We start from the raw sequence: 16,394 nt of genomic DNA on the forward strand, positions 1-16,394 counted from the left end.
CGCTATTGGCCAGTTTTATGTATGGGACAGATGCTGAGCAAATGTAGTCATCACTAGAGAGGGGAAAGCATTACTTCTTGAAAGCGTATTTTTAAACACTTTATTTTAAAAATCAAAATAAGCAAAATAGTATGATGAACTCTCATACTCATCATTGTTAGTACACTATTTAGATTTTCTTCTTTTTGAATCATGTTGGGCCTTTTATTTTTTTTTTTTTAAAGATTTTATTTATTTATTTGACAGAGAGAGAGACAGCGAGAGCAGGAACACAAGCAGGGGGAGTGGGAGAGGGAGAAGCAGGCTTCCTGCGGAGCAAGGAGCCCGATGTGGGACTCGATCCCAGGACCCTGAGATCATGACCTGAGCCGAAGGCAGATGCTTAACGACTGAGCCACCCAGGCGCCCCATGTTGGGCCTTTTAATTGTTCTAGAAAAGTGTCCGTTTAACTTAAATGTCCTAATACTTGGTTAGAGTTGTGTATAGTGATCTACCATATTTTATTATTGTAAAAACCATGCATTTGGGTTTTCTTTGTCCCTTGATTATTCTTGCCGGTAATTTGACTATTTTAAGCTTTTTTTTTCTTTTTTTTGATTTTATTTGTCAGAGAGAGAGAGCACAAGCAGGGGGAGCTGGAGGCAGGGGGAGAAGCAGGATCCCTGCTGAGCAGGGAGCCCGATGGGGGACTGGATCCCAGGACCCTGGGATCATGACTTGAGCCTGAGCTGAAAAAATATGCTTAACCGACTGAGCCACCCAGCATCCCAGTAGTTTGACTATTTTATTGGCCTTTTCAAAGATTACTTCTAGTGATTTTGATTCGTTATTACTTTTTTTCCCCCTTTTCAAAGATTACTTCTAGTGATTTTGATTCAAGTTATTACTTTTTTTCTTTTTCCCCCTAATTTCTTGAATAGAATGTTCAGTTAATTTATTTAAAAATAAAAGGACTGGGGTGCCTGGGTGGCTCAGTCGTTAAGCGTCTGCCTTCGGCTCAGGTCATGATCCCAGGGTCCTGGGATCGAGCCCCACATCAGGCTCCCTGCTCAATGGGAAGCCTGCTTCTTCCTCTCGCGCTCCCCCTGCTTGTGTTCCTGCCCTTGTGCTCTCGCTCTCTGTCAAATAAATAAATCTTTAAATAAAAATAAAAGGACTTAGGGGCACCTGGGTGGCTCAGTGGGTTGAGCACAACTCTTGGTTTCCACTCAGGTCATGACCTCAGGGTGGTGGGATGGAGCCCCCTAGTCTGGAGCCCTGTGCTCAGCGGCCCAGAGTCTGCTAGAAATTGTCTCCTTTTCCCTTCCCATCCCTCTCTGCTCTTCCCCCTGCTCACTTGGACATGGGCACACGTGGTCGCTCTCTAAAATAAATAAAATCTTTGAGAAAATAAAATAATAAAGAAATCAAAGGACTTAGGCTATGAGTTTCCCCCCTGAGAATAGCTTTACCCACAGTCCTCAGGACATTTTAATATTCTGTCCTTAATTCCTAAGTAGTTTGATTGACAGTTTTAATTTCCTCTTTGATGTAAGAATTATTCAAATATTGAGCACCTGTTTTGTGCCAGGCACTAAATTTGGCACTTGGAAGATTGTGGAGAGTAAAGCCAGACCAGAGCCTCTCCCTTCTAACTTAGAGAAGACTGGTAGTAAACAATGATCAACTATGATAAATGAATATTTTGAAGTAATAAAATATGGTCGTGTGAAGGTGTAAGACAATCAGATCTAAACTTGGGGAGGGGGAGGTGGTCAAGAGGTTCCGCAAGGAAATGAATCTTTAAGATAGGAGAATGAATAGAAGTTAATTAGGCAAAGTCTAGTCTAGTTTTCCTAACATGGTCTTCCTGAAAAGCTTTTAAACTTCCTATCATGCCACCAAATTCTATGGATTCATACCACACCATGTGCCCTTTCCACTGTTTATATTGCCGTCCTCCCTTCTAGTTTGGGGTCTACAGAACCCTCTAATCAACAATTTACAATGTTTACCTAAACCTGCCCCCCAATTAAGAGCCGTGGCACCCTGTCTTCATTTAGTCTACTCAATTCATTGTCTCCTTGTGGTTATAGATTTGGACTGATAATTTTAGCATGGATAATAAATAATCTTTTTATCATTCATCTATTTATCTTGCAATATTTGAAGATAGTTATGATATGAAATCTGAAATTTGGGTTAAAATATAACAGTATCTAGTGGATTTCAAATGCCTGTTGGGTTAGAGTTACTGAGTCTAACTCCATATTTGCCATTTAATCCAGGTTTCTACTGTTCTGGAAACTGCCCTTCTCCAGACTGATTTAATTGGTTAAGCGGCTTTCTCTACCTCCTTAACAAAGCACAGTAGTCCTCATCTTTACTTGTCCTGAAGTGTGATTTTTATCTTTATTCTCATTTACCGATGTTGAAAATAGAGGTTCATGGCTGTTACCTTGCAGCTAGAGGGATGAGAGTAAGATTCCAACCCAAATTTCTCTGGCTCCTGGCCCACTTGCCCTCCTTTTTATTATGGAAAATTTCAAACTTGTGCTAAGTTAAAATACCTGTCACCTGGTTTCAACAGCTGCCATTGGCATGTGTACCTACTCCTCACCTCTCCATTTGATCTTTTAGAAGCAAATTTACATTCACTCAAATGCAATAAACTATGTTTTTTGATAAATGGATGCACCTATGTAACCCATACCCGTTGAGATACAGTTCCATCACCTCACAAAATTCCCTAGAAAATCCCCACCCCCCCCATGCGCAAGAGGAAACCACTTTCATTTTTCCTTCACCATGGTTTTGACTGTTCTAGAACTTCATATAAGTGGATCGTATGGTATGTACTTCTGGTTTCTAGGTTCTGTTGTTGAGTGGAGCAGTTCTTTCCTTTTTATATTGCTGAGTAGTGTGCTTGTTTGGTCATCCTCCCGATGGTAATTTGGGTCATTTCCAGTTTGGGGCTATTATAAATAATGCTGCTATGAATACATTTGCACAAGTGTTTTTGTGGAATTTATTTTCATTTCTCTTGAGTAAATATATGAGTGAAATTTCTATGTTAAAGGGTACGTGTTTATAAGAAATTCAAAACTTTTCCCAGAGTGTACCATTTTATATTCCCCCACCGTTATCAGTCACAGTTGCTCCACAATTTGGTGTTGTCTTTTTGATTTTAGCCATTTATATAGATATGTGGTGATATCTCATTGTGGTTTTCATTTGCATTCCCTATTGATTTGAGTACTTTTTCATGGGCTTTCTGGTTATGCATATTCCCTTCCTTTAATGAATCATCTATTCTTCTGCCCTTTTTGCTTTATTATTGAATTGTCAGAGTTCTTTGTATATTCTGAGGGGGTTTTTTTGGTCATATATATTAAAGATTTTATTTATTTATCTTACAGAGAAAGAGAGAGCGCTTGTGCGCTTTTAAGGTATCAGAGGATTTATGCTCACAGGAGAAAAGTATGATAATAGGAAACTTAATTTCTTATTACATAAGAGACAATCCTGGAACTTGTAAGAACAGAAAATTTTAATTTTTATATAATTTTATTAAGAAACACAGGGAAATACTGATATAATACATTAAATTTTCAAAGTATCACCATAATATTCTGAAAAATACAAAATGCAAATGTCTAAATTTTCATTTTCCCCATGACAATGCAAAAGAAAAAACCCAGTAATTACAAATACATATATTTTACAAGACACTCCATTTATCATAGAAATTAGTGAGATCGCAGAGTGGATGGATTATGACTGAATTTCATATCCTAATGGATCAAGTCCCTGGTCTAGGAGCATTAGAGAGGACTCTCTTAACTTCTGCAACAATTTCCTTAGTTCTTCCTTAGAAAATACCTGATTTTAAGAAAAGAAAAGTTAAGAATGAGAATAAGGGAGAATATATGAATTTATAGTCACTTAATCAACCCGATTAGCTTAACGTAAGAAGAAATTCCTCTTTAAGATTTATGTAGCCAGAGGCCAGTATGTTAGTGTGGTCCAAGAACTTCAAAGCTATTTCTTTGAGCCAGTCTATTTACTTCTAAGTGTTTACGATTATGTATGTATTTTCAAAAAAAGAACAAACACTAGAAGTGGACCATTACTTTAAGAAAATCTAAGAACATCTATATAATGTAAACACATCTCACAAAAATCAAATATTATTACAGAGCTTATCAAATCACTAAAATTTAAAACTGTAAATGCTCTAGAACTTACCAGATACAGTTTGTGGCGCTCAGAGGAGACCATATCTGCTAACTGCAAGCATTCCTGATACTGACCGGTACTATGCAATATGGTATGAAGCAGGAAACACAACATTGGCAGACAAAGCTTTCTCAATGAAACCATTTGGTGTGTCCTTTCATGGTCTTCTTCAGCAGCCTATAATCAGACATCAAGTTGTCATTTTAACAAGTTTAAGCTAAATACTGTTATAAAAAAATCAAGTACTGAATCAAAACCAAAATGCAACAGGTAGAAGCTAATGGGGTTTCTCTAAAGCTTATGATGCCCATTAAAAATAAAACAAGGCAGAATTTTAATCATGAGAGCTAGAGACACAATTTTTGGTAAAACAGCATGAAGGCAAACAAAACATACTACAGAGTAGTCCCAGGTCTGATAATGAAAACAAAATGCTTCTAAATTTGTATTTTTCTTTTTTTTTTTGAATTTGTATTTCTAACACTTATTATGTCTTAAATAAAAACATGCTTAAAGCAGTAAGTTAGATACTAAATACCACTGGAACAAAACTGAGAACAGAAAAGCAGCACCATTTCCCTGGATGCGTACAGACGGAGATACATGTGAGAGGTCTAAGTTAGAGGTGGTGACTGGTGCAGGGGACAAGGGTCATGATGTGGGGAGAGGCACACAGGATGGGACAATGTCACTGCAAACTGTTTTTAAGCACTGTGAATTTATGATTCCTTTGTATAATTTTTTAAAAATAGAAAAATTTTAAAAACCTATAGATTTGAATAACATAATTAATGAGACAGAACTAACAGATATAATGAGGAAACAATATGGAGAAAACAATTAGCATTTCTAAGTATACATGGGCCTTTCTAAAAAATTATGTGGGCAGTAAGAGTACAGAAGCGTACCCAGTACATTTTCTGGCAACAAATTTGAAATCTAAAATCATTAAAATAATTTAAAAAGTACCCAACCTTAAAATTTATGAAGTAATCTTAAAAAAAGGAAGGAAATCCATAGAGTTCATAGCATAAGACAAAACAGAGAACAAGACAAGCTAAATATCTGGTCTTTATTTTTTTTTAATATTTTATTTATTTGAGAGAAAGAGAAAGAGCATATGAGCTGAGGGTAGGAGCAGAGGGAGAGGGGAAGCAGACTCCCCACTGAGCAGGGAGCCCGACACGGGGCTCGATCCCAGCACCCCAGGATCATGACCCGAGCCAAAGGCAGACGCTTCACCGACTGACCCACCCAGGCGCCCCTAAATATCTGGTCTTTAGAAAAGCCTAATAAAATACCTAATTAATTTTTTTAAAGCAGTACCTTCTTAGAAGTTTGGAACTTTTTTGTTGTTTATGAAAACTTACATTAATCAGTGAAAGTATCTTCATGGGACAGACTATAATATTAAGTTGCTAAAGTAATTTCAAAGGTAGATGTAAGTGGAGGCATGAAGCAACAAAATGTAATGTGGTAATTCTACCAATGAGTGATTGTACTAACTTAGGGTGACCTAGGTCAGGTTTCCACACATAGGAAAAATTACTATCAATCGTTTAGTCTTGTTTTGAGATATAAATATGTAACAGTAAATATTAAAAGGCATGCCTTGTGTTTTCTTAATTTTAAAAGGGAAAGCATTTTTATTTCTTTTCTCAAATAGGCACTCACGACCTTCAGAGGTGGATTTAAAACCAAAGGTCTTACTCATAATTCAAATTAGTTGTTTCCACCCAGAGCCTGTTAAGAATGAAAGGACTGCTTCCTCTGAGTCACTCCATTTGTGCTCCAATGTAGTCTTTCCCCCCCATGCTAAAGAGGCAAAATGCCCCTGGCTCCCATCGCCCTTATCACCTGAAAGTAGCAGCAGGTCTATTAGTAATCTGATCTCATGGGATGGATTCTGGCACCTGCTTCTTCTAGGTCCTGTAACACCCTTGGGTGTTACGGGTAATCGGTTCTGCTAACTAAAATGGATTCCCATACCAGCAGACTGAGGGCTACCAACCATCCTGAATCATGCCTGATGGGCCCAGCAATTTGCAGGAGGAAAAGGAAATAAATTGTTCTCCACAACCTAAGCTGTTTTTGTCTCCCAAATGAACAAAAGCTTTGAAAAATCCTATAAATATATAAAATTAAAACATTCTTTCCATTAGGGACATCTAGTAGTGCCTTACATGTGAGAAAAATTCATTAGCTGGTATGTGTTGCCAGCAGGAGTTGAGCTGCACTGACATTACAGGTATCTCTATATGAAGACAGGGCATTTACCTCAGTCATTTACTAAATGTACCAAATATTTTCTGAAAGCTTCTTATGTTCTAGGCATTAACTTAAGTGCCAAAGTCAGAGAAATGAAGAAAACAATGTTGTTGCCTTCATGAAATCTACATCCTAATGGAGGTAGACACAACAAGCAAATAAATATATGTATTATACATTATATACAACTGCCAGGAGGAAAACCAATGCAGGATAATGAGAAAGTGATATATGGGGGTTGGGGGATGGGGAGGGTCTCTAGAGAGAGGACATTGAGCATACTACTGAAGGAGGTAGGAAAGCCATCCATACAGCTATCTTGGGAAAAGAGCATTCTAGGCAGAGGAAGAATAGCAAAGAGGCCCAGAGGCTTAACCTGTAGTGGGGGGATGGGGGGGAGGGGTAGTCAAGGTCCAGTGTATGTGCCATCTTGTACATCAAGAAAAGAACTCTGAGTTCTATTCAAAATGTAATGAGTCATCAGAAGGTTCTAAGTAGAAGAGTAACATCTAGTCCACTTTAAAAGGATTACTAGCTGATCTGGATGATGAAGCTGTATAAGGAAGACTGGGAAGTAAGGGAAAGACAGTCGAGGCTTCAACTAGAGTGTGGTGGAGGTAGAGGTGGCAAAAAGCAGGTAAAGACAAGCTGCTTGCTCCAATCACCCTGCCATCCCTGCGTGCTAAGAGCCTCTAACAGGAGAGGGATCATTCTAGCGTTACGTACAAACCTGAGTCATGGATATACAAGACAGCGTACGATGCCAGGGCTCTCCTGTACAGGTGTGCCTTGCACGATGGGGGTGGCCTGGCGAGTGAGGCCCTGAGGTCTAGCCTGCGTCTAGACTCTACAGGTCATGTACACTTGGCACAGAGTCGATAAGAGAAGTGGCACCATTTCCAAATTCATATACGAGTGACATGTGTGCCAGCAGGAGCCCTGAGGAATCCCCTACTTTGTTGAATATGTAAGAGTATTAAGCTAAACTCAGCTGAGATGATTCAAAATATCATTATCACTTATTTGATTGTTCAAGAACTCTCTTCTGGATTTGATTTGAAGAAGTGACTGAGACTGAATGTTGATTTTTATTTTTAATTTCTAAAGATTTTATTTATTTGAGAGAGAGAAAGAGAGAGAGATAGTGAGAGAGAGTATGAGCAGGGGGGAGAAGGAGAAGCAGGCTCCCCCCTGAGCAGGGAGCCCGATGTGGGGCTCGATCCCAGGACCCTGGGATCATGACCTGAGCCGAAGGCAGACGCTTAACTGACTGGGCCACCCACGTGCCCCTGAATATTGATTTTTAAAGGTTTGATAAAACACAAAAGTATCATTCATTGCCTTTCATTCCAACTCTATTTTTACAATACCCCAGACTATTTTGTGACTTTTCATTATCTAACGTACTAAGGTTAAAAATTAGAACAAAGATTTATGTATAAATAAAATAAAGCACTCAAGTCTTTTCAAAATTTAAATGATACTTAAAGTAGCATTTTGCAACACTAAAATTTTATCTTCATGAAAACCAGCATGCATCACAAGAGAAAAATTTAGCTCAAGCAGCCTGCTGAAGGTTCAAAACTATGAAGTCAACAGTATTCTATTATGAACTTTAGGGAGAATTTACTATATCAGGAATAGTAGTAAATAGGGGCTCAAATCTAGTCTAGTCCAATGCCCTATTGTTTTTTGTTTCTGGTCAGAAAGGGAAGCTGAAAGAGCTAGAAAAATGTAGTATCTTAAAAAAAAAAAACACACACAAAACCAAAACAATAGTGACTATATGAGGATATGGAGAAGAGCAGAAGGAAAGATACCAAGAACACTCCTATGGTTTTCTCTGTTCAAAATACTGTACCATATATTCAAGAATCTAGCATTTCCAGTTCCCCTTGGACAGATCATGAGGTCTGCAGAGGCAAAGCTGGTTACTCAAGGTTTATGTTACGCCACAGGATCAGCCCTCAGCGTCTTTCGCTCACAATAGTTACCTGCAGTATCCTTCCTTTCTCCTCAGCTCATTCAGCTTCGACCCCATTCCTCAGGAATCAGTCAAATGCTACACCTTTCAAGCATCCTGTCTAGACCTCTTCCAGGTAAAAACCTTTTCTTTTCCTGAACTCACAAAATACTTAATCTGTGCTTTTCTTATGGCATTTAGTACTTTTGTAACTGGTCTCAACCCAGGATACACATTTAAGCTCTCCAGCAGATTAAAAAAAACAGAAACAAAAACAAAAAACGGGAACTTTCCAGCAACGCTCGGTGAGACCACGGAGGAGCAGTGGCTGTCCGAGCTGTGCCTGGCAACAAGCTCCTTCCCGCTCCCCACACCGGCCTCGGCCCTCTCACCGGCTGTAGAAAATGGTGAAAGAAACCACTTACTATGTTTTGGGGGTCAAACCCAATGTCACCCAGGAGGAACTGAAAAAGGCCTACAGGAAACTGGCCTTGAACTACCACGCTGATAAGGATACAAATGGAGAGAAGTTTAAACAGATTTCTCAAGCTTATGAAGTACTCTCTGATGCAAAGAAAAGGGAATTATATGACAAAGGAGGAGAACAATTAAAGAAGGTGGAGCTGGTGGTGGTTTTGGCTCCCCCATGGACATCTTTGATATGTTTTTTGGAGGAGGAGGAAGGATGCAGAGAGAAAGGAGAGGTAAAAATGTTGTGCATCAGCTCTCAGTAACCTTAGAAGGTTTATGTAATGGTGCAACAAGAAAACTAGCTCTGCAAAAGAATGTGATTTGCAATAAATGTGAAGGCTGAGGTGGTAAGAAAGGAGCAGTCGAATGTTGTCCCAATTGCCGAGGTACTGGAACACAAATAAGAATTCATCAGATAAGACCTGGAATGGTTCAGCAAATTCAATCTGTGTGCACGGAGTGCCAGGGCGATGGGAATGGATCAGTCCTAAAGACAGATGTAAAAGCTGCAATGGAAGGAAGACAGCTGGAGAGAAGATTCTAGAAGTTCATATTGACAAAGGCATGAAAGATGGCCGGAAGATAACATTCCATGGTGAAGGAGACCAAGAACCAGGACTGGAACTAGGAGATATTATCATTGTTTTACATCAGAAGGACCGTGCTGTTTTTACTCGGTGAGAAGACCTTTTCATGTATATGGACATACAGCTGGCTGAAACACTCTGTAGCTTTCAAAAGCCAATGTCTACTCTTGACAACCGAACCATCATCATCGCCTCTCATCCAGGTCAAACTGTCAAGCATGGAGGTATCAAGTGTGTGCTAGATGAAGGCATGCCAATTTATCATAGACCATATGAGAAGGTTTGCCTAATTATTGAATTTAAGGTAAACTTTCCTGAGAATAGCCTTCTCTCCCCTGATAAACTCTCTTTGCTGGAAAAACTCCTGCCTGAGAGGAAGGAAGTAGAAGAGACTGATGAAATGGACCAGAGAGTACTGGTGGACTTTGATCCAAATCAGGAAAGATGGCACCATTACAATGGGGAAGCAGATGAGGATGATGAACATCATCCCAGAGGTGGTGTGCAGTGTCAGACCTCTTAACGGGGGCAGTGAATAACACTGCTGGCATTTTATATGCAGCAGTCAATGAGTAAAGGACTATAATCATGGCTCACTACTTGCTACTGTTTTTGTTTTTAAGATCCAACTATAGTAGTGTTTTATTTATTTAAAGATTTTATTTATTTGAGAGAGACAGAGAGAGACACAGCGAGAGAGGGAACACAAGCAGGGGGAATGGGAGAGGGAGAAGCAGGTTCCCCACCGAGCAGGGAGCCCGATGTGTGGGACTGGATCCCAGGACCCTGGGATCATGACCTGAGCCGAAGGCAGACGCTTAATGACTGAGCCACCCAGGTGCCCCTATAGTAGTGTTTTAAAAGTTAAATGAAGAATAAACTCAAATATAAAAGCTCTGAAACAAACAAAAAACTCAGCCCTCAGATCAATTAGATCAGAATCTCTAAGAGTGGGCTTTTAAAAAGTCCCCCAGGTCATTTAAATGGATAGCTCAGAGGTGAGGGCCACGGCCCCTGCCTCTAGACTTACCTTCGTATCCTTAAATTGAGTCGAATACACATATAATTTTTAGGTCCAGAATTTTTAAAGTATCCTGAATGAACATATTAAATCTGAAGAAACAGTTCACCCAACAGTCCTAGTTCGTATTTTCAGTGTAGGTTAAAGTTCTGGGATGGTCAGGTATAAAAGGCCCACAGACGCTCCTATCCAGAGAGAGAACCTTTGAACGGAGACGACTTCTTTTTGTCTGTACACAATGTGTAGAGCTTACCTCTCTAACATCCACCATCCACCCTCCATCAACAAACAACAAAACATTGTACATTTTCTCTTTCACATCGGCAGTCAGGGCATCCAAATGCCCTTTCCAAATAACATAATCCATCTGCAAAACAAACATAAGGCAGACATATTAACAGACTAAAACCAATAATGTATTTGTAAAAGCACACACAGGAATATTTACATGGAATATCATTCTAAAAAGCTGACTTTATGGAGAAGCATGCAACTCTTGATATCTGGGTCGTGCGTGTAGATTACTTAAATAAATAAAACTTAAAAAAAAAAGAGTTGACTTTAGTCAGCCAAATACAAAAATAAGTATCAACAGATTGCAGTGAAACAAAACACTAAAATGCTAACTTCATAAATGAACATTAATGTCACCTAAAGGTATTTTTCATGTTTGGTTAATAACCTGCAGAAAACTAACTAATCAAATGACTTTTTTTTCAAGTAACATTAACAGAAAGATCACCTGTTATAGTAAGAATATAACCGCTGAAGAAATTGTCTCTCTAAATATGACCTGATCAACTCACAGTTATACAGTCAATTAACTTCAACAAATCAGGAAAAGAATATCTAATGGGAAAAAGATAGTTTCTTCAACAAATGGTGCTGGGAAAATTGGACAGCTACATGCAAAAGAATGTAACTGGACCACTTTCTTACATCAAACACAAAAATAAATTCAAAATGGATTAAAGACCTAAATGGGAGATCTGAAACCATAAAAATCCTAGAAGAGGGGCGTTAGGGTGGCTCAACTGGTTAGGCACCCAACTCTTGGTTTTAGCTCAGGTCATGATTTCATGGGTTGTGGGATGGAGCCCTGGGAAGCAACAGGCTCTGCACTCAGCAGGGAATCTGCTTAAGATTTTCTCCCTCTACCCCACCCTCCACTGGCACTCTTGCTCTGTCTCTCAAATAAAATAAATAAATCTTAAAAAAAAAAAAAATCCTAGAAGAGAGTACAGGCAGTATCTCCAAAATTAACCATAGCAACATTTTTCTAGATATGTCTCCTGAAGCAAGGAAAACAAAGGCAAAAACAAACTATTGGGACTATATCAAGATAAAAACCTGCACAGCAAAGAAAACAATCAACAAAACTAAAAGGGAACCCACTGAATGGAAGAACATATATGCAAATGACATATCCGATGAAGGGCTAGTATCCAAAATATATAAAGAACTTCTTCAACTCAACACCAAAAAAATGAAATAAACCAATTAAAAAATGGGCAGAAGACCTGAAGATTTTTCCAAAGAGGACATACAGATGGCCAACAGACACAGGAAAAGATGCTCAACATCACTCATCATCAGGGAAATACAAATCAAAACCACAATGAGGTAATACCTCACACCCGTCAGAATGGCTAAAATCAAAAACACAAGAAACAACAAATGTTGGTGAGGATGTGGAGAGAAAGGAACCCTTGTGCACTATCAGTGGGAATGGAAGCTGGTACAGACACTGGAAAAAAGTATGGAGGTTCCTCAAAAAGTTAAAAATAGAACTACCCTATGATCCAGCAATTGCACTACTGGGAGTTTACCTAAAAAATACAAAAACACTAATTCATAGGGACACATGCACCCCTATGTTTACTGCAGCATTATTTACAATAGCCAAGTTATGGAAGCAGCCCAGGTGTCCATCCATAGATGAGGGGAAGAGGCTGGGGATGGGTGAAATAGGGGATGGGGATTAAGGAGAGCACTTGTAATGATCACTGGAGGATGTATGGAAGTGTTGAATCACTATGTTGGACACCGGAAACTAATATAACATTGTATAAAAAAAAAAGTCTGAAAAAAAAATAAATACATGACCTATATTTTTAAAATCCAATAGATAGGTCTTGTCTATATTCAACTTACTTCGTATTTCTTTTCTTTGTGTTCATGAGCCACTTTCTCAGTAAAAGTTGCTTGAGGTATCAAAGTAGGTTTCTGTGGAGCTGAATTCATATGCTTAAACCACTCATTAAAGGTTTCATTGGCTTCCTAAGATGTAAAATAAAACAGAAAAATACAAAACAAACAAGTTTTCCATATGTTCTACACAGCTTTTAAAATTTGGTTCTTAGAAGTAATTTTGCAACAGCAAGAAACAGAACTGTTCAGTATTTATTTTTTGCACACACAAAAAATCATTGTAAATAAATATTTTGTCAAGCGGTAAACACCAGCAAGGTACATGTATATTGTGTTTTCTGGAACCTAGTCCTACCTCAAGCACTCTGGTCATATATGTATCTTGACACTTACCACTCTCTGATGTACGAATGTTTACTTGTCTGTCTTCATGACTAGCCTATTAGCTTCTAGAAGGCAAGGATAAACTGCTATCCACAGATGTCCCTTAGAACCTAGCCTGATGTAATTACTTATTTGTTGAATGAATTTTAAATGAGTATGTTGTTAATTTTAGGTATAACAAATTTAGATTATCTTGCCTTTTTCAGTTACTGCCCTCCCCCAAAATATTTAAGTTGATACAGGCATTCAAAAAATCTTAAGAAGACTAAGTTTCAGACATCACATACGCTCTACAATGTGAGAAGTTCTTGGTCGGTTAGCATTAATTAGAAGCTTATGCTGATGAAGGCCAGACCACGATTTCAATGCTCCTGTGGATCAGTCAGTACCACAGTCACAAGGGAGATAAGATAAAAAGTCAGCCACCACTTCTGGAAAAACAGTTCAAAGTCTGAGAGTGATTCAGAAATACCATCATGAAGATAGACACATTTGTGACTTTCTTTATAAGCTCACCAAATAAGCTCTAATGCACAAATGTTCTCTGATAGCATTATCATCTTCAGCAGGAAGTGGACTTTCCATTCCTTGTTCCTCCCACTGATTATAGATTTCTGCTATAGAATCCTGAGGAATTTTCACAAACACTTCTTTTGCAGCTTCATGCTTTTTTGAGGCTGTGAAAAAGATACACAATTTTTCAATATATGTGAATTGCTGTATGGTGCTTTCTAAAGGAGTCAAATTAATTGGTTTGCAACTTTCACAGTCAGCTGTTAAGCATCTCAAGTCCCAAAGTACTTCTGCTAAAGGTTTGGATGATTCTTTCTACTCGATGGTCAAGCTTTTTCCTTATTTCAGTGTGTCAAGTCACAAAAGGATTCACTTAATGCAGTTGCTTTTACCAACTTTTGTATCTTAAGGCAATTACATTTTTCAAAGCCTTGAGATTACATGAAAAACAGATTAGGACAATGATAATGTTAAATGTTTTGTTTCATAATACTAGGCTTAATATAGAAGAATGGCTGTTTTGTCATCTGCCCTCCCCTCCCCCATTGGAAGGATTAGAAAAACAAAAAAAAACACAACAAAACAAAATTTAAGAATATATAGATTTGAACAAAAACTTGAAAAAAGAATATTAAAATCAAGCATACCCAAGAATTTTCTCATTATCGCATTGCCTTGTTTTAGTGCTTCTGCCCTCTGGGCTGGGTCAAATACCAACCAGTCAATTACGTCAATTTTTAAACGGTCCTCCTATTCATTTAATTGGAAAAAAGAAACATCAATTGTGCTTTTTTCTAATATATTCTGCAAATTATTAAATTAACTTACATCTGCACTTCTAGTAAACATGATTTTCCCTCAAGTTATACGAAATTATGAAAGAATCTAGCTTTCCTTAGTTTCACTTCTCACACTTAATAACTCTCTATTAAATTACAAAAAAGGGACGCCTGGGTGGCTCAGTCGATTAAGCATCTGCCTTCGGCTCAGGTCATGATCTCAGGGTCCTGGGATCGAGCCCCGCACTGGGCTCCTTGCTCAGCAGGGAGCCTGCTTCTCCCTTTGCCTGCCACTCCCCCTGCTTTTGCGCTCTCCGACAGATAAATAAAATCTTAAAAAAAAAAAAAAAAAACCTGGGAAAAAAATTACAAAAAAAACCTTCCTGGAGTGTGAATCTGGAATTAAATATTCTATGTCCCACCAACTTAACTAGGTGATTCCTTAACTGCTACTCAAATGTTTTTCTTTCTGAAAACAGGATAAGTAAACTACTTAAGAGTTAGTGATTGATTAAGTATCTAGAATAATCCAATGAGCAAATATCCAATGCTCACTTTTTTTCTGTTAAAGAAGTTTTCTTTTAACACAATACTATTGCAAGTAATTTAAATTCCTTACATAAGACCTTAAGTCTGCTTGCTGCCAATTTTTAAAATTTAAAAGGTTTTGGCTGACAAAGAAAAATTCTTAAAAAAAAGAAAGGAGTCAGAGTATGTTAAGGTGGAAGTTCACCAAAGAGCCATGTGAGGGATTATTAGGAGTTACGCACACATCTCTCCTGCCCCTCATGTTACCTCAGTAGTGCTGGTATCTAGGGCTGGGGCCACGTCATGATGACTGAATTCACCATTATCTTTCTTTCGGATATTCTCGACTACAGTCTTTGTTATAGCTGCAATATCCAAATCTAAGGAATTTTTTTAAGAGACAAAAACAAGAATTAATCATTCACACTAATATTCTCTAAATAGTCACAATGATTTTGTAAATTGGAATAAAAATTCTTTAAAAATATAACATGTAAAATATGAAAGACATTATAAAATTATAAAAGAAAATGCCATAACAGGGATATTTTACACGAGTTACAGTTTAAGTTATTTTATTCCTAAAACAGAATTTCATCAAAAATTTCATTCTTTTTCTTTCAAGAGAAGATTTAAAACTAGGAAGATAAATGTTACTAATGCCAAATGATAACTTGCCTGTGAAGCCCAACAAAAAGTTCTCAACCATTTTTACCTGCTTCTTTAGCCAGCTCCAGGCAATGGTGGCGCTGCTCAAATTCTGTAACACCTTCCAAAAATAATGCATACTGGGCAACAGCTAGGTCTTGAGGCAAATGACAGGTATAAAATGCTATGAGATTTGTATGCTTCTCATTTATTAAAAGCTAAAAAACAGAAAAAGATCAAAGTATGTCAATAATAATAACAAGAGGGGCGCCTGGGTGGCTCAGTGGGTTAAGCGACTGCCTTTGGCTCAGGTCATGATCCTGGAGTGCCGGGATCGAGTCCCACATCAGGCTCCCTGCTCAGCAGGGAGTCTGCTTCTCCCTCTGACCCTCCCCCTTCTCATGTGCTCTCTCTCATTCTGTCTTTCAAATAATAAATAAAATCTTAAAAAAAAAATTTCTAATAATAATAATAACAGGTTCTGGGATCAGAAGTGCTTTTTAAAAATTTCACTTCAAAATTTCAAACATTTATGGGAGATTCATATAGATGTGGATTGGTGCCACCGAACAGAATGATTTTAAATTCCAAATAAAATATACTTATGATTGGGGCACCTGGGTGGCTCAGATGGTTAAGCATCTGCCTTCGCGAAGCTCAGGTCATGATCAGGGTCCTGGGATCGAGTCCCACATTGGACTCCTTGCTTGGCAAGGAGCCTGCTTCTCCATCTGCCTGTACTCTCCCTCTCTCTCTCTCTGACAAATAAATAAAATCTTTAAAAATATATATATACTTATGATAATTAAAAGATCTCTAATAGATTCTGATGACTTTCCTGCCACTGAGCATTAAAACATTA

The 16,394-nt window shown here is 38.2% G+C and overlaps 1 protein-coding gene and 1 pseudogene across 2 annotated transcripts in view; one reads left to right on the forward strand and one right to left on the reverse strand.

Moving 5' to 3' along the window:
• Positions 1-3,528: 3,528 nt before the first annotated feature.
• NUP107 (nucleoporin 107) overlaps positions 3,529-16,394 on the reverse strand; it is a 47,999-nt gene continuing 35,133 nt past the window's right edge. For both annotated transcript variants that reach the window (XM_073900684.1, XM_025883010.2), the window contains 8 exons: positions 15,600-15,750; positions 15,152-15,264; positions 14,225-14,327; positions 13,581-13,741; positions 12,684-12,809; positions 10,783-10,896; positions 4,229-4,396; positions 3,529-3,862 (listed from right to left, as the gene is read on the reverse strand). In XM_073900684.1, the coding sequence (XP_073756785.1) occupies positions 3,755-3,862; positions 4,229-4,396; positions 10,783-10,896; positions 12,684-12,809; positions 13,581-13,741; positions 14,225-14,327; positions 15,152-15,264; positions 15,600-15,750 (1,044 nt within the window). In that variant the 3' untranslated portion in view covers positions 3,529-3,754. The remainder of the gene's footprint in view (positions 3,863-4,228; positions 4,397-10,782; positions 10,897-12,683; positions 12,810-13,580; positions 13,742-14,224; positions 14,328-15,151; positions 15,265-15,599; positions 15,751-16,394) is intronic.
• LOC141374116 (dnaJ homolog subfamily A member 1 pseudogene) lies at positions 8,855-10,031 on the forward strand (annotated as a pseudogene).

This window comes from Callorhinus ursinus, unplaced genomic scaffold (assembly GCF_003265705.2).
Source record: "Callorhinus ursinus isolate GAN/ISIS: 27379988/994484 unplaced genomic scaffold, GSC_fseal_2.0 scaffold14, whole genome shotgun sequence".
Classification (NCBI taxonomy): domain Eukaryota; kingdom Metazoa; phylum Chordata; class Mammalia; order Carnivora; family Otariidae; genus Callorhinus; species Callorhinus ursinus.